At 41.3% G+C, this 25,594-nt stretch overlaps 1 protein-coding gene across 2 annotated transcripts in view; it reads right to left on the reverse strand.

The window, feature by feature from the left end:
- LOC105009332 (leucine-rich repeat LGI family member 2) overlaps positions 1-25,594 on the reverse strand; it is a 73,729-nt gene that overhangs the window by 44,465 nt on the left and 3,670 nt on the right. For both annotated transcript variants that reach the window (XM_013132653.4, XM_013132654.4), the window contains exons 3-4: positions 20,388-20,459; positions 17,210-17,281 (exon numbers count right to left, since the gene is read on the reverse strand). In XM_013132653.4, the coding sequence (XP_012988107.2) occupies positions 17,210-17,281; positions 20,388-20,459 (144 nt within the window). The remainder of the gene's footprint in view (positions 1-17,209; positions 17,282-20,387; positions 20,460-25,594) is intronic.

Here is a 25,594-nt window from a genome sequence, read left to right on the forward strand (position 1 = left end):
CAGATTAGTATTTTAGGAAGACAAATATACCCCAGCATTTCTCAGTTCATCATGGAGATTTTTAAAGATGCTACGCACCCACCCTTTGGTTATTTACTTATAGACTTATAGGAACGGTAATATACCTTTGACAGAATCGCAGCAGTGTAAAGTGGTTTTCTACTACTGTTACTAAGCGTTGCAGTTCCATTCCTAACCAGTCTAATTGCATCGAGACATGGTCAGGCCCGGGGTGGGTAATCGGGAGAATTGGTAGAATTCCCGGTGGGCCACTTGACTTTTGGGCCGCTCAAGGATATATTCTTTTTACATTTGTCACGTTTGTCTATCTTAAAGTAGGCTACACACGTTTCACATTCTGACACTGCAGCCTCTGCATGGGTTACACCATGTGAGGGAGTTCTCCCCTCCCAAATAGAGTTGGTTGGCTCCATAGTTTTTTCCAAAAGGCTTTCTCAGATAGACCTTTCATAAAGGGAGGTATGAAAACATAGAAACATGTTCATCAGTGGATAGAAGAGCATGAGAAAAGTAAGATCCATAGAGATAGTGCTGATGCTTACTTTCTGTTGGCCAAAAGGGCAGATATAAAAAGCCTTCTGGCAGGCAAACAAATATCTTTAGATCATGAGCAGGTGAAGAAGAAGCGTCAGGTGATGGAACGCATAATAGATGTGATAAAAGTCATAGGCAAATGTGGACTTAGTTACAGAGGGGATAAAGCAGAGGCTGCTTATACACTAAAATATACAGGTGCTGGTCATATAATTAGAATATCATCAAAAAGTTGATTCATGTCAATAATTTCATTCAAAAAGTGAAACTTGTATATTACATTCATTCATTACACACAGACTGATATATTTAAAATGTTTATTTCTTTTAATTGTGATGATTATAACTGACAACTAATAAAAATCCCAAATTCAGTATCTCCAAAAATGTGAATATTACTTAAGACCAATACAAAGAAAATATTTTTAGAAATGTTGGCCAACTGAAAAGTATGAACATGAAAAGTATGAGCATGTACAGCACTCAATACTTAGTTGGGGCGCCATTTGCCTGAATTATTGCAGCAATGCGGCGGGGCATGGAGTCAATCAGTCTGTGGCACTGCTCAGGTGTTATGAGAGCCCAGGTTGCTCTGATAGTGGCCTTCAGCTCTTCTGCATTGTTGGGTCTGGCGTATCGCTTCTTCCTCTTCACAATACCCCATAGATTTTCTAAAGGGTCAGGTGAGTTTGCTGGCCAATTAAGAACAGGGATACCATGGTCCTTAAACCAGGTACTGGTAGCTTTGGCACTGTGTGCAGGTGCCAAGTCCTGTTGGAAAATGAAATCTGCATCTCCATAAAGTTGGTCAGCAGCAGGAAGCATGAAGTACTGCGTTGACCTTGGACCTCAGAAAACACAGTGGACCAACACCAGCAGATGACATGGCACCCCAAACCATCACTGACTGTGGAAACTTTACACTGGACTTCAAGCAACGTGGATTCTGTGCTTCTCCTCTCTTCCAGACTCTGGGACCTTGATTCCCAAAGGAAATGCTAAATTGACTTTCATCAGAGAACATAACTTTGGACCACTCAGCAGCAGTCCAGTCCTTTTTGTCTTTAGCCCAGGCAAGACGCTTCTGATGCTGTGTCTTGTTCAGGAGTGACTTGACACAAGGAATGCGACAGCTGAAACCCATGTCTTGCATACGTCTGTGTATGGTGGTTCTTGAAGCACTGACCCCAGCTGCAGTCCACTCTTTGTGAATCTCCCCCACGTTTTTGAATTGGTTTTGTTTCACAATCATCTCCAGGGTGCGGTTATCCCTATTGCTTGTACACTTTTTTCTAACACATCTTTTCCTTCCCTTTGCCTCTCTATTAATGTGCTTGGACACAGAGCTCTGTGAACAACCAGCCTCTTTAGCAATGACCCTTTGTGTCTCGCCCTCCTTGTGCAAGGTATCAATGGTCGTCTTTTGGACAGCTGTCAAGTCAGCAGTCTTCCCCATGATTGTGTAGCCTACAGAACTAGACTGAGAGACCATTAGCTGATTAGAATGTGGCACCAGGCGTCTTCTATATTGAACCCTTTCACAATATTCAAATTTTCTGAGATACTGAATTTGGGGTTTTCATTAGTTGTCAGTTATAATAATCACAATTAAAATAATTAATTGTGAAATATATCAGTCTGTGTGGAATTCATGTATACATTATGCAAGTTTCACTTTTTGAATGGAATTACTGAAATAAATAAACTTTTTGATGATATTCTAATTGTATTACCAGCAGCTGTATTGCAGTCAATCATGGTTACTTTCTAGAGTTGGTAATACTTTTGAGTCGTTATGATCTGTGCCTTCAACAGCATATTAGCAGTTGTATTGAGCAAAGCAAGAAGCATCATGACACTGGTGCAAAAGGTAGAGGATCTCTTGTGACTCTGCTATCAAAGGACATTGTTGGGAAAGTTGTGGATGCTCTCAGCCAGGTCATAAAGGGCACAATTTCAGATGAGGTTAGAGAGGAGGGACTGTTTTCGGTTCAGATTGATACAACTCAAGATGTCACATCAAAGGACCAATGTGATATCCCAGATATCCTGTGATACTCCAAGAAGGTTGGGTACTCTGCACTGCCGTTCGGCCCGTAGGCACAAACAACAGTGAGAGACCTATCCCCGACCCGTAGGCGCAGGGAAACGACCCTCTCGTTCACCGGGGTAAACTCCAACACATGGCGGCAGAGCTGGGGAGCTATAAGCAAACCCACACCAGCCCGCCGCCTCTCACCATGGGCAACTCCAGAGTGGTGAAGAGTCTATCCTCTCTCAAGGAGTGTGGTTCCAGAGCCCAAGCCGTGCGTAGAGGTGATCCCGACTACCTCTAGTCGGAACCTCTCAACCTCACGCACAATCTCAGGCTCCTTCCCCACCAGCGAGGTGACGTTCCACGTCCCTAGAGCTAGTTTCCGTGTCCAGGGATCGGGTTGTCTAGACCCCCGCCTTCGACTGCCGCCCAATCCTCTCCGCACCGGCCCCTTATGGTCCCTCCCGCAGGTGGTGAGCCCACGGGAAGGTGGCCCCAAAGTTGCATTGATTTTTGGAATATTGAACGCCTTGAATGTGAACGGTAGCAAATGATGCGTTGTAAACCAGGTCACACTAAACAAAGGACTTTGTATGTAATCAGATAATTTTTCAGTCTGCCGCGAAACATTCCTACACGCGTGTAAGTGTAACGTCTGCTAACAAGGTACAAATAATTCCTTTTCAAAAAGTTGTCAAAGTCGTGTGTATTGCTAATTATCTAGCTATAGCTACTGACATTACTGTTAACGTTAGCTAGCTAGGTAACAGTAACTTAACAGCTCGCTAACATTTCCTGGTTCCTAGCTTGTGTGTGATTATGCTTAGCTATAATGTCTTCACAAACCTGAGCACGTCACTTACTTTTATAAGCTACCTGATTGACCGGTCATCCAGGTGTGTGCAATTATTCCTAATCTATAACCCTATAATGGCAAGGGTTGGGTGGGTTACTTTTTAAATGTAATCTGTTACAGTTACAAGTTACCTGTCCACATTTGTAATCAGTAACATAACTTTTTGATTACTCAAACTCAGTAACATAATCTGATTACTTTGAATTACTTTTTAGATTACTTTCATATTAAGAGGCATTGGAAAACCAATAGGAATAGCCTATAACCAACTGAACACCTATTGTGAGATCAATCAATGTTAGAATTTACATAGATGGCCAAAAAATGGAAATCACATTTTACCTTATGGGTTGTGGAGGCTACAGTACCTTTGGAAATTGATTTCTAAACCATTGCTTTTTACTTGGTGGAGAGTGCTTGCCTCAATTGGAGGAGTTTAAGTATCTAGGGGTCTTGTTCACGAGTGAGGGAAGGATGGAACGGGAGATTGACAGACGGATCGGTGCAGCTTCTGCAGTAATGCGGTCGATGTATCGGTCTGTCATGGTGAAGAAAGAGCTGAGCCGCAAGAGCTTTCTCCGCAGGGTGGCTGGGCGATCCCTTAGAGATAGGGTGAGAAGCTCGGTCACCCGGGAGGAGCTTGGAGTAGAGCCGCTGCTCCTCCACATCGAGAGGGGTCAGCTGAGGTGGCTTGGGCATCTGTTTCGGATGCCTCCAGAACGCCTTCCTGGGAAGGTGTTCCGGTCCCGTCCCACCGGGAGGAGACCCCGGGGAAGACCTAGGACACGCTGAAGGGACTATGTCTCCCGGCTGGCCTGGGAACGCCTCGGTGTCCCCCCGGAAGAGCTGGAGGAAGTGTCTGGGGAGAGGGAAGTCTGGGCATCTCTGCTTAGACTGCTGCCCCTGCGACCCGGCCCCAGATGAAGTGGAAGAAGATGAATGAATGAATGCTTTTTACTTCAATATGATTGGGATACATCTCTACATTACACACCAAAGGTCTGTCAGATATTCAGTCATTCCAATTAATCCAATAAACCTCGATCTTCCAGAATCTGACTTTTCATCTGAACATAACCCAAAATCTAATGATTTCTGTTTTTAATTGTTTCAGAACCTTGTTGAAAAATAAATGTAAATTACTCGAAAAGGGTATTGACATTGTTGTACATAAAAATTAAGATATCCATAGCTTTTCGCGCATAAACTAAACCTGCAGTAGTCTGATGATTTGCTCCACAACCAACATTGTCAAAATGTTGCAGAAACCCCCGGCATGCGAATGCATGTTTGCAATCGTGAACACCCGCATAGAAATAAGATTTACCCCGCGCAAACGTAACCTCCGCTTATTATGGCCACCGGTGATGGATTTTCAAAATGCAAATGAAAGAAATAAACTGTGATTATGAACCTGCACTCTTATCTTAAATCTTATGTCATCAGCAGCCAATGATAACCAATTAACACAATTTTCAGAGATACAAAGCAAGCAGAATCACATAGCCTACCTGTATGGGCGGAGTTGATTTGGCCACATCAAATGCAAATGATCATCCTTTGGCAGAGTGCTTCCCAACACACCTTTTCTCCTCAAATGTCGTGGTAAATTCCATATAATGTTTTATCTTGAAGGCAGCTCCATGTTACAGGTATCTAACAAATAGTTTCCTAATCTATTAAACAATTCCTGTAAAAGTTATTCGGTGCAACCTGTCCTGTCTGTGTTAGACAAATAAACATTGAAACTTGAAAAAGATGTAACACCAGGTAGGCCTATTGCCTTTTATTGTTCTGAGAATTACGCGTCGACTAGATAAATAAATAACATTTTATATGACTCGACTAATATTACCAAAGATATACTGTTTTTACAGGCCATCCAACCAACCAAAACCGGAAAAATTTTAACTTGCGCCATCACTAAACTGGTTATCTGTCATCCGATTACAATATTTTTGTTGGTAACGTAACAGATTACATTTATTTATTTTTTTATCCATTACTCCCCAACTCTGATCATGGCTCAGTGGCTGTCCACCTGCACTCAAACTCAAACTATCTGCACTAACATTGATGCTACTATTTATTATGAATCCTGCTGCTAAGCTAATTTAACTTTCACTGTACTGTTTATACCTGATGTATCAAGTCAATGTGATCTTTTTTAGATTTTTTTTATTTGGTTTGATATAGAATGTTTTTATTAGAGACCAACCAGACCAGTTTAACACAAGTTCAGTGTCTTCATTTGAATACTTAAATAGCTGGGTAGGGTTAAAGCCTAAGAGGGTGTGAACTACGCTGAAGGGGCGTAAACAATGACCAGCTCTCTGGCAAGTGTGAATCTTTCAAGGCTTTTTTTCCAGAACTGAGTAAGGCAGATCAACATTTAAAGCAGCAAATATTTCCCATAACTTTATCAAACAGTATTGTATTATATACCATTACAAAGATCTGAGTCTGCATGTATAAAATGTAATAAAAAGCAAAACTCCAATTTTGCGATAGGACTCCATTCCCAAATTGTCACATATGGATTTACATGAAAAAGCTAAAATATAAAATTTTACAAAGATTCTTGACTGTTGTTAGACAGGGTGATCTTGACACAAATACACTGATTTTAAGCCTACCCGGGTCTGAGACTGTGGCTGATATAGTAAACACGACTAAGACTACCTGCTGATAGAAATGTTAACCTCCTTGATGAAATTTTGGACAATGTGGCTGTGAGGAGTAAGAAGAATGTTGAATATATTCTAAATAGAATGATGATTTGACTTCATGAACTTCAAATGGTGAATTATGGAGATAATCAAGGGCTCGCACCTATTGGATCTGGTTAAAAGTGTGACAGCAATCAACAAAATTGCTGACGCTAGAAGGCCTTTGGTGAGGGGAGTTCTTAGAGGCCATGGCATGTCTCAACATGCCTTTTACAACTATTCCAAATGAGCTTCCAAGGCACACTGGATTATTTAGCCACACCCCTGGCACCTACTTCTAGTACCACTCTCCCCACAACTGGCTATCAACCAACCAAAGTTCTTTGTATCCCCTACCACAGACCCAACAAAATGGCTTCTATTTAGTTTTTTTAATCATTTGTGATTCATTGTCAGTGTATGTTTTTGCCTTGACTATTTGTTTTATGAATAATACTATGTAAACTTCGATGTTGTTTTACAATTGCCTCTATTTCTGAATAATAAAACAGGCATAAGATATACTTTTAACTGACTTTCTTTAACAATCATGACACAAAATAAATGATTCACAAGATTGAGCATGCTGTATACAATAAAACCTTCTATCACACTTACTCTGATGCATCTTAGATAGAATAATTTTTCTGTAAATCATCAGTATAAAAAGATATAACATCTTTGTAACTCAGACCTCTTGTCATTTAATAACAAAAGCACACACAATGTTGTCCACAAGTGGGCAAAATCACATCCAGGAATTTTGAGCTGTATTCCACACTCTTACAGGTTTGCAGAAACACCTTGATTGACCTGGGAAAATACATAAAATGCGGGTGTTTCCAAAACTTTCATAAAACCTTCCAATGCCGTCATCTGTGATGTAAATAGCCAGTCAATGTTCTACGGTGTGATTAGATGGGTGCGTATTAACAATCATCATTGATGCTGCTACATCTTGGACAGATCCACCGAGTAGGTCGCATGCCAGCACACTGTAGAAATTAGTCCTAGATGAAAATTGGTTCACAACGCCAGTCAACTCTGCAGTATTAATTTCTCATCTGTTCTCATCTGGGTAAAGTTTCCTAGTAGTAGTCAACCATGACTTTCCTCTGGTTGGACACTGATAATGGAGTCAAAAATGTAATAAACAACCAAATTAATCGTGTGGGGTTATGTTTGTCTGAACCTCATTTTAAGTCGGACATTCCCAGACTTAATCAGGGATTGGTGCTGACCACATTCCTCATCCAGTACACAGTTGAATGCATAATGAGCATAGCTGTGTAAGAAGTCAGACCGGTCAATAGCCATGGTTTGTTCCTTTAGGTGTTTTGCAGAAGCTACGGCCAATTGGTAAAATTCACACACTGCTGATCCCGATGTGTAATCTGGTTGGAATGGTATGCTAGGAAATTATTGACCATCCACATACATAGCCAAATTATAATGTTTGAAATTAAATTGATTTTTTGTATAACTTCCAGGTAAACTGTCATTGTCCACCAATCCAACAACAATGCATTTTGGTAGGGGTCCTACATTTTTTTTTCCTGGTTACAAACACGACCCCCTGCAGGTAAACTAAAAGTCTTCATACACACCCTTTCAATAGGGTAGTTTGCATTGGTTGAAAGTAGCACTTGAGCATGTCCAAGTTTTTCAGCTGGAGATACAGTCACTTTCTTGACAAACAGTGACTCTGAAACTATGTGCAGACAATAACGCACATCCCCTACCCCCAGAAGACCGAACTCATCTAATCCTTACAGTGTACTATCCTAACGTTTATGTCCACGCTGTTCTTTCTCTTGAAAGAAGATATCGCTATGAACTCGGTCTGATAAATTTTTTCTTCAGGGTGCACAGGTGATTTAAACAAAATAAGGGGGAGTGGACAACATTAACCAATCAACATGTTGTCCCCTTTTTTTGTTTAAGTCACCTGTACACCATGTTTGTTTTGTGCACCCTGAAGAATGCATGTGAGCCGCAAAGCGTTGGGGCTTTTTAAATGCCATAATATTCTATTAAAGGCTTTTTTAATAAAATCGGAGAAGAGTGCCGTGGACGTTGTTTGCATCAATAACTCTATTTATTTGAAAATTAATAGCTACAGGCCTGTGTAGCGTGACTGTATCCTGGGCCAATAGCCAATCCACATTTTTTTTTTTTTTGGAATTACACATTCAAAAGATACACTCAGATTTCTGTTGATATAGGCTCTTTGGTTTTATCACACCAAGACACCAAGACTGCTGCGTTGCATACAGCTTCCTCATTAAAGTTTTCCATGTATTCATCCCTATTCTTACTCAGTCTCTTATGTGATGTACGGCTCTGACTTGAGCTTGTGCAGAAAGTTCTTAGCTGCCACATGAACATCAGTCAGTGGTGCTTGAAAACCAGATGCTTTTAAAGCCTTGACCATGTTTTAGCCGTGGTGTTAAAACTGTCTCCATGATGTCATCATAATGGGTCTCAAAAAAATTATCAGGTGGGTAGACACAAGAATGTCTTATCTGGCTTGGGTGGTCCCCTTCACATTGCGTCGAAAGGAGACAGTTGAGGTGGTTCGGGAATCTGGTAAGGATGCCCCCAGGACATCTCCCTAGGGAGCTGGGAGGAGACCTCAGGGTAGGCCCAGGACTAGGTGGAGAGATTATATTTTGACAATGGCCTGGGAACACCTCGGGATCCCCCAGTCAGAGCTGGCAAATGTGGCTTGGGAAAGGGAAGTTTGGGGTCCCCTGCTGGAGCTGCTGGAGCTGCTGTCCCCGCGACCCGAAAACGGATAAGCGAATGAAGATGAGATGAGCCTACACAATATAAAGTATAGACATATCGCAGACCATTATTTTGAAGGCAACATGAAATTCGGAAGTCATATTGTTGCTGCTAAATGAAGGTAAAATACCAACTCCTTTACGGAAAGCTAATGAGTCTAGCATGTAAGGCTGCCTAATCCTATGGGCTATTAGGGTATTGTCATTTGACGTAACCATCCCATATTCACAGTGACGGTGGAATTAAGTGATTTATCAAGAGGCATAGAACTCTTATTACAGAAACATGAATACATGGCGAATTAAACCATAAAGGATGTACAATACCATTAGGCAGTATGACAGGACACAGCAACTCAAATAGACATCGCAAAGCCCAAATCAATGACAGGTACAGGTACCAAAGCCCGGAGGGTCCTGGTGAGGTTATCTGGACGTCTGTCATTTTTATCATAGATACACTTCAACTGTGAGAGACGGTATCTAAAACAAAAATCATAATTAATTTGCATTTTATTGCATGACATAAGTATTTGATGACCTACCAAACCAGTAAGAATTCCGGCTCTCACAGACCTGTTAGTTTTTCTTTAAGAAGCCGTCCTGTTCTCCGCTCATTACCGGTATTAACTGCACCTGTTTGAACTCGTTACCCGTATAAAAGACACGTATCCACACACATCAGGGATAAAATTGTAGACCTGCACAAGGCTGGGATGGGCTACAAGACAATAGGGAAGCAGCTTGGTGAGAAGGCAACAACTGTTGGGGCAATTATTAGAAAATGGAAGAAGTTCAAGATGATGGTCAATCTCCCTCGGTCTGGGGCTCCATGTAAGATCTCACCTTGTGGGGCATCAGTGATCATGAGGAAGGTGAAGGATCAGCCTAGAACTACACGGCAGGACCTGGTCAATGACCTGAAGAGAGCTGGGACCACAGTCTCAAAGAAAACCATTAGTAACACACTATGCCGTCATGGATTAAAGTCCTGCAGCACACGCAAGGTCCCCCTGCTCAAGCCAGCGCATGTCCAGGCCCGTCTGAAGTTTGCCAATGATCATCTGGATGATCCAGAGGAGGAATGGGAGAAGGTCATGTGGTCTGATGAGACTAAAATAGAGCTTTTTGGTCTAAACTCCACACGCCGTGTTTGGAGGAAGAAGAAGGATGAGTACAACCCCAAGAACACCATCCCAACCGTGAAGCATGGAGGTGGAAACATCATTCTTTGGGGATGCTTTTCTGCAAAGGGGACAGGATGACCGCACCGTATTGAGGGGAGGATGGATGTGGCCATGTATCGCGAGATCTTGGCCAACAACCTCCTTCCCTCAGTAAGAGCATTAAAGATGGGTCGTGCCTGGGTCTTCCAGCATGACAACAACTGAAACACACAGCCAGGGCAACTAAGGAGTGGCTCCATAAGAAGCATCTCAAGGTCCTGGAGTGGCCTAGCCAGTCTCCAGACCTGAACCCACTAGAAAATCTTTGGAGGGAGCTGAAAGTCCATATTGCCCAGCGACAGCCCTGAAACCTGGATCTGGAGAAAATCTGTATGGAGGAGTGGGCCAAAATCCTGTGCACCCGGCGTCATTGGAGTTCTTCATCCTGAGCCGGGACTTCAGGTTGGTTACGGACCATGCGCCGCTCAATTGGATGGCACAGAAAGGTGAGTCAAACTGCTGAATAACCCAGTGGTTTCTGTCCCTGCAACCCTTAAAATTCCAAGTCATCCACAGATCAGAAGCGGCTCATGGTAATGCTGACATGCTAACCCGATGCAATCCGGTGCCAGTGTCTGGCGCCTGACCTTCTGAGTCGCTCTTGAGGGGGAAGGCATGTGGTGGATCCACCGAGGTGCCCGAGTAACCCACCTGAACTCTGTGGTCTGGGGAGACACTTGCTGTCTAGGACCCGTTGCGTAGGTGCTCTGATGAAGGCAAATTACGAACACCTACTGTCCCCACTGATTGCCTGTCTCCCTATCTAAGCAGGAAGCTGGCCACATGCGAGGGGGTGGATGTGAAACCCTATGGGAGGCTGATGTTGACAGTGAGACAAACACAAAGAACCCTTCTGGAGGAGACGATAATTAAGGCAATAGAAAGAGTAGATTACCAGTGACTAGAGCAGACAGGTCGGCTGAGGAGCGCCCTCGAGCCTGTTTATTTATTGGTGACCTACATCTTTGTTTGATTCATCTGTTACAAACGGATCCATAATACAAACTGTTTATTACAGCACTTGTTTGGTCTCTTTATTTCATCCGATGCCCGCCAACATAGGTGACACCTTTCTCAAACCGTCACAGTATCATCTGCATAACAATGAAAAGAAATGTCATGCTGCCAAATGATACTACTTAATAGAAGCATATTTAGAGAAAACAGAATTGGCCCCAGGATGGAACCCTGTGGAACACCACATATGACAGGCACAGAGGAAGACACTACGCTCTATTTGACAGATACAACTTGAACGAATCTAGTGCAATCCCTGAGATCCTAACACAATTTGTAAGTCTGTCAATTAAAATGTTGTGGTCTATAGTATTGAAAGCTACACTAAGATCCAGCAACCACAACAAGCTTGAATGCTCTCCAGAGTCAGCATTCAACAATAAGTCATTTGTAACATTAACAAGAGCAGTTTCATTACTGTGTTTTTGATGAAAGCCTGACTGCACCCTGAAAAAGTTGCTTTGCTACAACTTTTTCTAAACTTTTAAATAACAAAGGCAAGCTTGGAAATTGGCCTGTAGTTATTAGAAACAGAGGTGTCAAGATTAGGTTTTTTAGGATGAGGCTGAACACATGCTGACTTAAAATAATCAGGGACACAACCAGTGTGGAGAGAAATTTATATAATGGAAAGTAGTTATGGGCCTGTACATGCACTCCAATAGCCCACTGAAAGTAATTTTGCAAAAACTAGAGAAGAATCAGTCAGGAAGGATAAGGAGAGAGCAATTGTCTATGGCCACCACCTGCAAAATCCTTTCCCTTTTTGGGGACGACAATTTTTTGCTAATAGGGACGACTTGTATGCTAACTGCTCTGGCAGATACTGCAGTTCTGAAAGACCTGGCGGTTGATACTTTACAGACCTGCAAAAACAACTGCATTTTAATCTGTTTCCATTGGGTGGAGGACAATAAATAAACGTTAAAAATATCCTAGAAAGACCGCGTGGCCCTACTCTGAAAAGAAGGCAATTAAATAATCTGATACCTGAAAATACCAGAGTGATACGAGTTGATATGTTTTTCTCACTATTTGTGTGAAAAAGGCAATCCATATACGTAGAATATAAATGCAGTGCAGAATTGCGATCCACAAACGTTTTTTCCTGTATTAGTTCATCGCAAATTTACTTAGGCCTATGGATTGTCAATCTGCTCAAACAGATTTTACATTTACACACGAATTGTCAATGTATTCACACAGATTGTCACTCTTCATACAGATTACACATTTACTCACATTGAGACAAATCTAACTCCATATGCATTAACCTTGTTACATTTTCCTTCAGAAAACACGCCTTGAGGCCTTGGAGAGGAACCCCTTTCTGCTGGCATGCTGTAAATCAGGAAAATGAATGCAACCTTTGCCAGTTTTGCCCAGTTAGGGTACCCTTAATTAAAGTCCTTTATGAAGACTGTGAGAAGTTTGAAAGTTTTGGAAACCTAATTTTAAAAAAAATCAGGCAGGCAGCCAATAATTATACCAGCTTTTAATACTTTTTTTAGGACCCAGTTAACGGTTAAACAGAAACCCTGGCATGTTTGTAATTTTGTCTATTGTACCTGTAACAACTCGTCGCGGTGTAGTGTTGGAGGAACCAGGCGCAGGCAGTACTCTCGTTCGTGGGTTTTTATTAAAACAACAAACAAACCAAACACGAACGGAAAACGAAACTAACTACTGATGAAAATAAAGTGCGCGACAACGCGTCTTAACAATCAACATTCAAACAGTACATTAAACAACACTCACCGATTAACCTACAAACAGCAACAATGACAAGCAACAGCAACAATGATCCACAATGTGGGGAGCAGAGGGGAAACATATATACACATACAAACGAGCTAGATTGGGACCTGGTGTGGAAGATTGGAAACATGTGACAGTCCGGGATGTGTTCGTGAGATTTGGGAACTTGTGAAAACATGGCACGGTGGCGCTGCTGCTCACCGCACCATGACAGTACCAGTAATATTTGTTGGTTATACTATGATGTTCTTGTTTCAGTTTAAAATTGAATAGACAGAGGAAGTGGTGTTTACGTCTATGAGCAAAAGTGCAAGTGTTATTTCTTTTTTTTGTTGCCATTTCTAAGCACAATAGTGGCACCATCTGATATTCAGCACCACAAATAGCAGTAGGATCAAATTAACACCAAGTTCATAGAGCAGTTGACTGGACATAGAACTGGTGAAGTTGCAGGGGGAATAAAATGTCATGATCTCATTAAAATTATAGTGTTTTTTTTCTTTAAGGTTTTGTTATTTATGATATGGTGTATCCGGAGGATTAAGCCCCACAAAAATATGAAAATGGTTGACCCATCCCCGGAGCCTGTGACGCCGAAAAGGGGGACAGGCCTGGGGGGTGGGGGGGCCCATTTGGTTGGCTAAGATATAATTATTAATTTGTCAGTCAATGTTAGTATTCAGTACCATCGGGAAGGTTAACAGAAAAATTGCATTGATGAAGGGTTTGATGTTTTTTACTCTTTTTTTATTCAGCATTATTATTATTATTATTAAACCTTTTTCTGTAAAAAAGGTTTGTTCTACCAACTGACAATCAGAGTGATACGCTAACACCAACAACCAATCAGGGTGATACCCTAAACACCCGTGCCAACATAACTTTGTTAAAGCGGCACTAAATAGGATTTATTCCCAAAAAAAAGTTACGTTCCAGTGGAATGTCATTTTATCATTTTTGGAGCATGCCACTACTTCCCAGCCAATCCCATTCCAGCAAATCGCCTTCTACGAGGCAGGCTTTCCTCCTTGGCTTATTTTGTGAACGCGCATTTTACCTAGATGATAATATATACAGCTTTGGAAAGAATTAAGAGACCACTCCTAATTTTTCTTAAATCAGCATCTCTACATGTATAGCAGCCATTCCTTTCCAGTGTCTGTTAAATTCCAACACAAGCACACCTCATTTTACTTAATGAGGTACTGATTAGGTGATTACCTAAACCAAATCTCATTTAATCTGGAAAAGTATAAAAACCACTGCTGTGGTCATCACTATCCTCTAGCAAGTAATATACCAAAGGTAATTTGAATTAAAATAAATACTATTCAGCATGCAAATAGTTTAAAAGAAAAGGAAACTTTTGGCATACTATTTTCAGCATGCTATGGTTTGAGACACACTATATAGTATGCAATTATGCGATTTGAGATTCAGCCCAGGATAGTTTCTATTACAATTTTTTTTATTTTATTTTAAAAAATAAAAATCACTTTCACAAGCCCAACCCGACTATAGGCCTATCAGAATTTAAGGCCCGCCCGATCGTGATGGGGTTCGGGTGGAGAATAAACTCCCTACCTCTGGGTAAGAATATCTTTAGCTGCAGTTTTGCAGGCCTTAAAGCATGGGTAGCATTGAGGCCTAGCTCGATGAACCTGTTCAGAGCATGTTTCTGCGCAGAGCAAGGCAGTGACAACCTTCCTATAGTTCTCATTTACAATAAAGTCAATGCCAGTTCTGCACAGAGTTCTTTGTTGTCCTTTTACACTATGCGAGGCAATATGTTTTTCATTGATGTGGTGCTGTTGTTGAGAACTAGACCTGATAATGTCCCTGATAATCATCTATATATTAAAACAGGAATGCCATAATCGGCGTTCAGCATGCACTCCTAAAACCATTCCCTTTCTACATGATGTTGGGAGAAGAAGCAAAACAACTCGTAAGCATACGGATAGTTTACCTATCCACATAGACTGTTCTCTACTTTCTATAGCAACAACTCCTCCAACACACGATTCGTTCAATTTACTTTTTCCTCAGCTGAACATTTCCCTTCGACTCTGAAGGTCCATTGAATATTTAAAAACAATCTACAGTGAATAGAGACTGCAAAGAAACTCTTAAATTCTTAAGTGGATAATTCAGTTCACGTTTGTAGAATCCGAGCATTAACAATTACAACATTTTATTTGAAGTGAATGTGTCTAGATGAGAACAACAGAAACATCTCTGTTTAGATTATCTCTCTGTAGGTTGTGCTCTAATGACCATAGGATTTTTTACGATGGCCATATGGCATGGAGGTTGACTTCTAAAAACATGGTCTTTGCTAGTTAGAAACGCCCTTAATGTATAGGCTAGCTGGCAGCCAACATTACAGTGAGAAGATAATGGAACGTTCACCGAATGACATAGGTGCTGCAATTTTCCAATAAACGTGAGCAAACTTCTCCCTCAATTTGATACGGGTTCTACATTATTTGACCACTATACGAAACCACCGATTTCTAACACGTTCCTTCCATAATTCTGCATTGGCGTGAAGGTTACAGTTTTTTTTTAGCTTAAGCCTTATTTCCACTATATCCACGATCTGGATGTGTCAAGCACAAAGAGGGACTGATCGAATAGCCAGTAGAAAGGCGATATCGAAATAACTTCTGTTCTGCCAGTCAATACATAAATACATAAATTCAATACATAAAGTCTGACGGATAGGCTACTGAAATGTAATCGATTCAAAAATTAAATGACCATCCCTTGGACTTAATAAAAATGTGTTGCGTGACATCATCACATTAAGTAATTCATAGCTCCATTTGTTTTTTAATGATTTTGTATATATATTTTTTTTATTATACCAGTTTCAACACACAGACTGGAGTTTGTTTGCCACTCAAGCCACAGTTGACTCCCATATGGACACTAAAACATATGTTTCTTCTGTTCTGGATTACATCAACATCTGCATCGACACTGTCACCACCCATAAACTAATAACCTTCCCCAACAAGAAGCCGTGGATGAAGAGAGAGGTCCGACAACAACTTTAAGGCATGTGACTCTGCTTTCAGGTCCATCAATGTGGAGGCCTGCAGCTCATCCAGGGCCAACCTGAAAAGGGGCATCAAGATGGCTGAAAATGACCACAAACTGCGAATTGAAGAGCACTTCAACAAAAACTCGGAACCCAGATGCATGTGGCAGGGCATCCAAGCCATCACAGACTACCGGCCAAAGAACCCTACCCCCAGACCCAGTGACGTCTCCATCACCGACAAGTTAAACAGGTTCTATGCTTGCTTCAACAGGGAAAACAAAGAGACAGTAATTAAAGCTGAACTCCCTCCAGAAGACCCCCCCTCAGACTATCCTGTGCCAGATGTGTTGTCTGCACTGAGTAGGGTGAATGCACACAAGGCTGCTGGTCCTGATGGCGTCCCTGTGCGTGTGCTCAGAGCATATGCTGGGCAGCTGGCCCAGGTCTTTACTGACATGTTTAATGACAATAAAGTTTCTAATCTAATCTAAAGTAAAAAGAGTTCCCATCATTAGTTGGAATGAAGGGCTTACCCCAACAACAAGTTGTTGTTGTAGTATACCACCAACTCTTGGAAAAAACATAGATTTTATACTGTTCAGCCATAACATTATGACCACCTAAAATTGTGTACGTCCCCCTTTTGCTGCCAAAACAGCCCAGACCCATCGAGCCATGGACTCCACCAGATCTGGAGAATTTGGAGGCCAAGTCAACACCTTGAACTTGTTTTGTTCCTCAAACCATTCCTTGACCATTTTTGCTTTGTGGCAGGACGCATTATGCTGCTGAAAGAGGCCAATGCCATCAGGGAATACCATTGCCTTGGAAGGGTACACTTGGTCTGCAACAATGCCATTCATGTGGTGTCAAAGTAACATCCACATGAATGTCAGGACCCAAGGTTTCCCAACAGAACCTTGCCCAAAGCATCACACTGCCTCAGCTGGTTTGCCTTCTTCCCATAGTGCATCTTGGTGCCATGTGTCCTCCAGGTAAGTGACAGAACCACAAATGTTGCACGATTGCCCCCTCACTTGTCTTGATGTTACAGTAGCTAGTGGTCGTTTAAGTAATCTTAAAAATGCAGTTAAATCAAGTCATGTATTACAGTTTATCCTAGCCAATAAAATACTTTCAGTGTTAGGAATCCTAAAAAAAACTTTGTATAATCTAACTTCCACTGATGATGACAATGATGAATATTTGTACTTACAGGTGAGTCAGGTCTCTGAGTCCTCTGAAGGCGTATTTGGAGACAGTCTCGATCTTATTACTTTCAATGAACCTAAAGAACAAACAATATACAGCTCTTCAAAAGATCAAATTGATAGGCTAATGCATAGCAGAATTTAACCTGACTACCTAACATGGATGTAAGAATTTCTATGTCCCCAACGAATTGATGGAACAATGAATATCATCTTTAAACTATTTTATATGGAAGCCCTGAAGCCCAAGGCAGTAAAAAGAATGTTGGGCCCAGAGACTAAATAAATCTTGTTTGAACGACTTAGTATGACTTCCTAAAACCAAATTATGAAAAAGAAAACGACATACTAGGTCAAACGACATACTATGTCGTTCAAACAAGATAATCATTAGTATGTCTAAATAGGCCAAATTCATTATGCAGCAGCATTACAAGGCCATGTAATGGTTGCTACAGCCCCTCGTTCTTTGATTACATCCATTGATGGGCCTATTACTGTTCATTAATAGTTATTTGAAACCTTAAAGCAAGGCTACCTTTGAACTCCAAAGCATTAAGTCAGAACAGCGAGCAATTGGCTGAATGGTGGCACATTGGCATGAGGTGAGGACGCATCAAGTGTGTTATGACATTTAGCTTAAATTATAAAACATTGTACATAATACAAAACAGGATTGTCCCAGAAATATTCAATCCAGGCAACAATACAATGATTAAAAGTTGCAAAAATAAAAATGTAATCAGGTAGTCTTAGGTTGAACTTCTTGCATTGTAAAAAGAGGAAGTGTTGCTCACTAGTTGTGACCAATAGCAGTTAGTATACTAATTCACAGCCTAACAACCCTCCGCTATTCAAAACAAACGTACCGCCACGCTTATATAAATTGAGCTGTAGTCTGCTGTCATCTTTAGAATATGTCTACTGCATCCTTTCACCTCTCTATATATCAAATATATATTTGGACCCTGATCAAAGACCCTGGGCTAATATGGAAAGACCCGGATAAACATTACTGAATCAAATAGGACAGTTATTTTACCCTGAGCCATTATGTATAACAACTTGAGCAGCAGTGTGTGGAGTCTACACTGCTTGCACAATTATTAGGCAACTGAGTATTCTGATCGTATTATTTCTATTGTCAGGTGATACGTATTTGTGTAATGAGGGAGGGTGTGGTGAAAGTGAATTACACCTTATATCAAGGTGTGCATAATTATTAGGCAGCTTCATGACCTCAGGTAAAATGTGCCAAAAAAGAGATTTAACTGACACAAAAGGTCATAAATTGTAAAATGCCTTTCAGACGGATGCAACACTCTTGAAATAGCTAAAATATTCAGGCGTGACCACCAGACACTCAAACGTTTTGTTGCGAATAGTCAACTGGGGTGCAAAAAATGCATGGAGAAAAAAAGACACAAATTAACTGCAAAAGACTTGAGAAGATTTAAGCATGAAGCTACCAGGAACCCATTATCTTCCAGTGCAACCATATTCCAGAACTGCAACCTACCTGGAGTGTCCATAAGTACAAGGTGTCAAGTGCTCAGAGACATGACCAATATCAAGAAGGCTGTAAAAAGTCTGCCACTGAATAAGATTCACACATTGAAGGTTTATCAAAGGTTTTATGGTCACAGGGCACCACTTAGGTGGAGATACTCGTATGGGCTGCTATCATTAAGGATGAGGTAGTTGGACCATTTCGGGCTTAAGATGGACTGAAACTCAACTCCCATACCTACTGCCAATTTCTGGGAGATACTTTCTTCAAGCAGTGGTACAGGGAGAAGTCCTCAGCATTCAAGAAGGCCATGTTATTTATGCAGGACAATGATCCATCACATGCATCCCAGTACTCCACTGCTTGGCTAGCAAGCAAGGGCCTCAAAGATGCTCAAATAATGACATGGCCCCGATCCTTACCTGACTTAAGTCCTATTGAGAACTTGTGGACCCTTCTCAAATGTGAGGTTTACAGTTAGGGAAGACAATACACCTCTTTGAACAGCATTTGAGAGGCTGTGGTTGCTGATTCAGCGAAAGTTGATTGTGAACAGATCAAGAAACAGACAGACTGCATGGATGGAAGGAAGGCTCATGGCAGTTATTGATAAGAAGGTGACTGAATATTTTTGAAAGGCCAGAAATGTTATTTAATTTTCATTTTGTGTTACTTATTTGTTGCACTTACTCTAAAAATGTAGAATAAACAAGTGAGTTGGAGAAATTATTTTTGTAATTTAGTTGACTAATAATTCTGCACACCAATTGTTGCCTAATAATTGTGCACACTTATGTATTCCCCTGAAAAAGATCAAAACACATTTTTACTTGGTTAAACATGCAGGTTTGAGGTTAAATTATTTCAACAATTTCCACAATAAATTGTTCAACAATTAAATAAATCTTGAGGAATATGATTTGCCTAATAATTCTGCACGCAGTGTATGAATATATATTTTTCTGTGAGCATGTTTGTAGTCAAAGTAGCCTATCCATCATCAGCAGTACATCCAGAGATAATAGGTTGGTCTACGCATATTAATAACCACTGTATTAACCTAACATAAATCCCTATAGAAATAGGTTTGTAACTTAACTTAAGCACTTAAAAAAGACAACCTGATTAAAAGTTTTATTTTTGCAACTTTTATTCGTTGTAATGTTGCCAGGATTGAATATTTATGGGACAAATCCTGTTTTATATAACATACAATGTTTTATCATTTGAGCAAAATATCATGGCACACTTGATTCGCCCTCACCTTATGCCAACGTGCTATCATTCAGCCGATTGCTCACTCTTCATGCTTGGGAGTTCAAAGGTAGCCTTGCTTTAGGGTTTCAAATAACAATGAATGAACAATTATACGCCCATCAATGGACGGAATCAAAGAACAGTGGCCTGTAGCAACCATAACATGGCCTTGTAATGCTCCTGCATAATGAATTTGGCCTAATTAGACATACTAATGATTATCTTGTTCGAACAACTTAGTATCTTATTTGACAGACTATAAAATTGTAAAAAAAAAAACTTCATTTTTATTTGACGTTGTTCAAAGACATTTAAACGAGATAGACTTAGTCTCTGGGCCCAACAATTTTTTTACTGCCTTGGGCTTCAGGGCTTCCATAATTTTAAGATGTATGAGAGAATAAAAATTTACTTACAGGTACTCCAGATGTGGAAGGCCAGAAAATGCATCGTCTCTAATTGTTATCAGGGAATTAGAATTAAGTAGCCTATAATAAAAAGACAAACAGATTCCTTGAATACAAGTCCAAATATACAAAGACTTTATAGCAAGAAGCATTGGTAAGAAGCATTTGTAACATAGCAAGAGGCCATTTGTAAGATTTCTACTGTACTACAATGGTAATTGATCACAATAGATCTGGAGGGAATGTTTTAAGTACATGTTTCAAACATTTGTTTTCTACTAAATTGCATCAGTCGCCTAAGATATTCCACAGTAAAACGGTCTTGCTGGCCATTTTAATGTGGATGACTTGTAGACTTCACATACTTGCTTTAGACACATACAGTACAGTACTAGAGTACCTCCCCCAAACCCGCTCATTTTCCATGTGGACTAGCTAATACTATTCCGCTCTCGTTCGGTAAAAGGAGGAAAGGAATGACATAGTTTAGAATTCAGTCTTGTAAAAATTAGAGGCAGGATCCTACACTGTGCAACTTTTAAATAAATAATATTACTATACACTCACCTAAAGGATTATTAGGAACACCATACTAATACTGTGTTTGACCCCCTTTCGCCTTCAGAACTGCCTAATTCTATGTGGCATTGATTCAACAAGGTGCTGAAAGCATTCTTTAGAAATGTTGGCCAATATTGATAGGATAGCATCTTGCAGTTGATGGAGATTTGTGGGATGCACATCCAGGGCACAAAGCTCCCGTTTCGACCACATCCCAAAGATGCTCTATTGGGTTGAGATCTGGTGACTGTGGGGGCCATTTCAGTACAGTGAACTCATTGTCATGTTCAAGAAACCAATTTGAAATGATTCGAGCTTTGTGGGTACATGGTGGTCATAAAGGGAAGGACATAGTCAGAAACAATGCTCAGGTAGGCCATGGCATTTAAACGATGCCCAATTGGCACTAAGGGGCCTAAAGTGTGCCAAGAAAACATCCCCCACACCATTACACCACCACCACCAGCCTGCACAGTGGTAACAAGGCATGATGGATCCATGTTCTCATTCTGTTTACACCAAATTCTGACTCGACCATCTGAATGTCTCAACAGAAATGGACACTCATCAGACCAGGCAACATTCTTCCAGTCTTCAACTGTCCAATTTTGGTGAGCTCGTGCAAATTTTAGCCTCTTTTTCCTATTTGTAGTGGAGATGAGTGGTACCCGGTGGGGTCTTCTGCTGTTGTAGCCCATCCGCCTCAAGGTTGTGCGTGTTGTGGCTTCACAAATGCTTTCCTGCATACCTCGGTTGTAACGAGTGGTTATTTCAGTCAAAGTTGCTCTTCTATCGGCTTGAATCATTCGGCCCATTCTCCTCTGACCTCTAGCATCAACAAGGCATTTTCGCCCACAGGACTGCCGCATACTGGATGTTTTTCCCTTTTCACACCATTCTTTGTAAACCCTAGTAATGGTTGTGCGTGAAAATCCCAGTAACTGAGCAGATTGTGAAATACTCAGACCGGCCCGTCTGGCACCAACAACCATGCCACGCTCAAAATTGCTTAAATCACCTTTCTTTCCCATTCTGACATTCAGTTTGGAGTTCAGGAGATTGTCTTGACCAGGACCACACCCCTAAATGCATTGAAGCAACTGCCATGTGATTGGTTGATTAGATAATTGCATTAATGAGAAATTGAACAGGTGTTCCTAATAATCCTTTAGGTGAGTGTATTTCCCATATTCATGCCTGGTACATTTTTGTAATGCAATTTCAGATAGAAAATTGCCAGCGTGTTCCTAAGTTTTGCCATTAGTTATGGTTGGCAACAACAGCCATTACTTCTATCAAATCAGTCAGTAGATTTCCCCTCATATGCATATTTTCTGACTCGCTGTGTGCCTATGGCTTGACATTTCTGCCCACCTCTGTGGTACATTATTTAAGGTAACACTGATTTTATAGAACATTTTGCATTAGGCTACTTTGAAGACTGAAGTATTTGCCTAGCGACTACTTTAAGGCATGGACCACAAACATCTGCCAAACCTGTCAGCTGTTTTCTTAACTTGAAAATAGTCTAATAGTCTAAGTAAGGAAGCATCTGACAAATTTAGATTATTGAGTAGTCCATGCCTTTAATGTTAATCAGGCACAGACCTAGATGCTGTTTGGTAGTAACACATTTGCCTTCCTCTTTGGCATGTTGATAGTATCTTTGGTTCTGGTATTGTCTGGGTCTTGCTGCCAGTTTTGCTCTAGGATACATTGTTGGTGACCCCTGACTAAAGGTGTTGTGTGGTTTGTGCCCCCTAAGCTGACTGAGTTGTAGTCCAGTTGTGGTGTCATTAGAATTCACGTACTTAGCTGCATAGAGTCCATCTTTGTGCAATTGTGGTGTTTCATATTATTTATGAAATAATAATACATTTTAAATAAACCTTTCTCTGCACAGTCCCACAGTTGGTTAATACATTTCATTACAATATGTCAGGTCCTGGCTATGTCCCTAGCCATCTCTGCACTGGTCTGGGGGCCATAGTTGGGACCTGGCAGAGAGGCCTCTAGGTATCTCTGCTCCGGGGGCAGGGCCTCCTCCTTTGGCGACGCCTCCCCCTGCCCCGGTGGTACATCCTGTTCCGGGGCGGAGCCTCCACCTGTGTCGGTGCCACGTCCTGCTCTGGGCCGGAGACTCCGCCTACCTCTGTGCCACGTCTTGCATTGGGGCGGAGCCCCAGCCTGTGCAGCCACCGTCGCCCCGCCCTCCCACCCTGGGGTGTTTCCCGGTCTTGCGGTTGGGTGACTGCGCCTTGGTCCTGTCAGGTCCTGGATATGCCCCTAGAGCCATCTCTGCACTGGTCTGGGGGCTATAGTTGGAGAGGCCTCTAGGCAACTCTGCACAGTTGCATTTTATTTTCCCCTATTAGACACAGCTGTACATCATTGCCTCTAATTGGGGATCCTATTTAAGTTCAGCCTTTTGTCACACTCTCTGTGGATCATTGTTTATGCCCAGTGCATTTTGTCACTGTTGCGTCTTTGTGTTGTTTCTGGTGAGCCAAATTAAAAGAATGGATTGGAACCAACACCCTGCGTCTGTGTCCTGCCTCCTGCACCATGACTGAAATACTACATCATGATGACAAAGCAACATTGAAAGCAAATCCGGTATAGAGTTCTTTAAAAAGCACCAATCAGGGGTAGGATATAAAAACATTAAAGACAGAGAATATCCCAGGGAGAACATTAAAGTCTATTATGGAGCTTGATTTTCTTTAGTCCTGGACTAGTCATATTCTTTGTCTGCAAAACTGGCCCAGAAGGAGTTAAATGTTTCCATGTTTCCATGGCTGAGCTGGAAGAACATGTTTTCTGCTGTGAAGCAATGGTTATGGCAGCAGCATGCGTTTGGGGATGCTTCTTAGCGGACTGGGAGAGTGCTCAGGATTGAGGGAAAGCTGAACAGAGAAAAACTTTGCTACAATGTAAAGATGTGAGTGTAAAGCTTGTATAACAGTGTACATTTTCTGTCCCCTCAAAATAACTCAACACATAGCCCTAAACCACTGGCAACAAAAGTGAGTACACCCCAAAAGTGAAAATGTCCAAATTGGAAGGAGTGGAAGAGGACTCCAGTGGCAACCTGTGAAGCTCTGGTGAACTCAATGCCCAAGATTAAAGCAGTGCTGGAAAATAATTTGGAAATGTTCACTTAAGGGTGTACTTACTTTTCTTACCAGCGGTTTAGACATTAATGGCTGTGTATTGAGATATTTTGAAGGGACAGCAAATTTACACTGTTATACAAGCTGTATACACTACTTTACATTGTTGCAAAGTGTAATTTCTTCAGTGTTGTCACATATATAATCAAATATTTACAATACTGTGAGGGGTGTACTCACGTTTGTGAGATACTGTAGATACACTCACCTAAAGGATTATTAGGAACACCTGTTCAATTTCTCATTAATGCAATTATCTAATCAACCAATCACATGGCAGTTGCTTCAATGCATTTAGGGGTGTGGTCCTGGTCAAGACAATCTCCTGAACTCCAAACTGAATGTCAGAATGGGAAAGAAAGGTAATTTAAGCAATTTTGAGCGTGGCATGGTTGTTGGTGCCAGACGGGTCGGTCTGAGTATTTCACAATCTGCTCAGTTACTGGGATTTTCACGCACAACCATTTCTAGGGTTTACAAAGAATGGTGTGAAAAGGGAAAAACATCCAGATGGTAGAGTCAGAATTTGGCATAAACCGAATGAGAACATGGATCCATCCACCCTGCACTTGTTACTACTGTGCAGGTTGGTAGTGGTGGTGTAATGGTGTGGGGGATGTTTTCTTGGCACACTTTAGGCCCCTTAGTGCCAATTGGGCATCGTTTATATGCCACGGCCTACCTGAGCATTGTTTCTGACCATGTCCATCCCTTTATGACCACCATGTACCCATCCTCTGATGGCTACTTCCAGCAGGATAATGCACCATGTCACAAAGCTCGAATCATTTCAAATTGGTTTCTTGAACATGACAATGAGTTCACTGTACTGAAATGGCCCCCACAGTCACCAGATCTCAACCCAATAGAGCATCTTTGGGATGTGGTCGAAACGGGAGCTTTGTGCCCTGGATGTGCATCCCACAAATCTCCATCAACTGCAAGATGCTATCCTATCAATATGGGCCAACATTTCTAAAGAATGCTTTCAGCACCTTGTTGAATCAATGCCACGTAGAATTAAGGCAGTTCTGAAGGCGAAAGGGGGTCAAACACAGTATTAGTATGGTGTTCCAAATAATCCTTTAGGTGTGTGTATATTGTAATATTTATGATTACAGGTAAGAACAATATCTACATGTTTCGACCCTACCCGACCTGTAGTTTTTATCACTTTTGCGGGGGCCCAAGTCTTAATTAGAGGGGTCAGCCCCTCCCAATACCCCCCGTAATTCGAACCCTGGTTATTGTAACTTATAACTTATACCCTTACATTAAATCAGAAAGTACCCTTTTCTTATGAGGTTAACTATCAATTACATTATATTCTCATTGTACATTCTTGCTCTAATGCTGATGCACAACTGTAACTTTCACTGGAACAAGGGTTCTGTTCTTAAAGTGGTTCTGTCATTACATTGCTTCACTCAGTATTTACATCTCTATCCATCAGTGTTCAAATGGATTTTCTACTAGCACAAA

The sequence above is a fragment of the Esox lucius genome, chromosome 24 (assembly GCF_011004845.1).
Source record: "Esox lucius isolate fEsoLuc1 chromosome 24, fEsoLuc1.pri, whole genome shotgun sequence".
In the NCBI taxonomy this organism is placed as follows: Eukaryota; Metazoa; Chordata; class Actinopteri; order Esociformes; family Esocidae; genus Esox; species Esox lucius.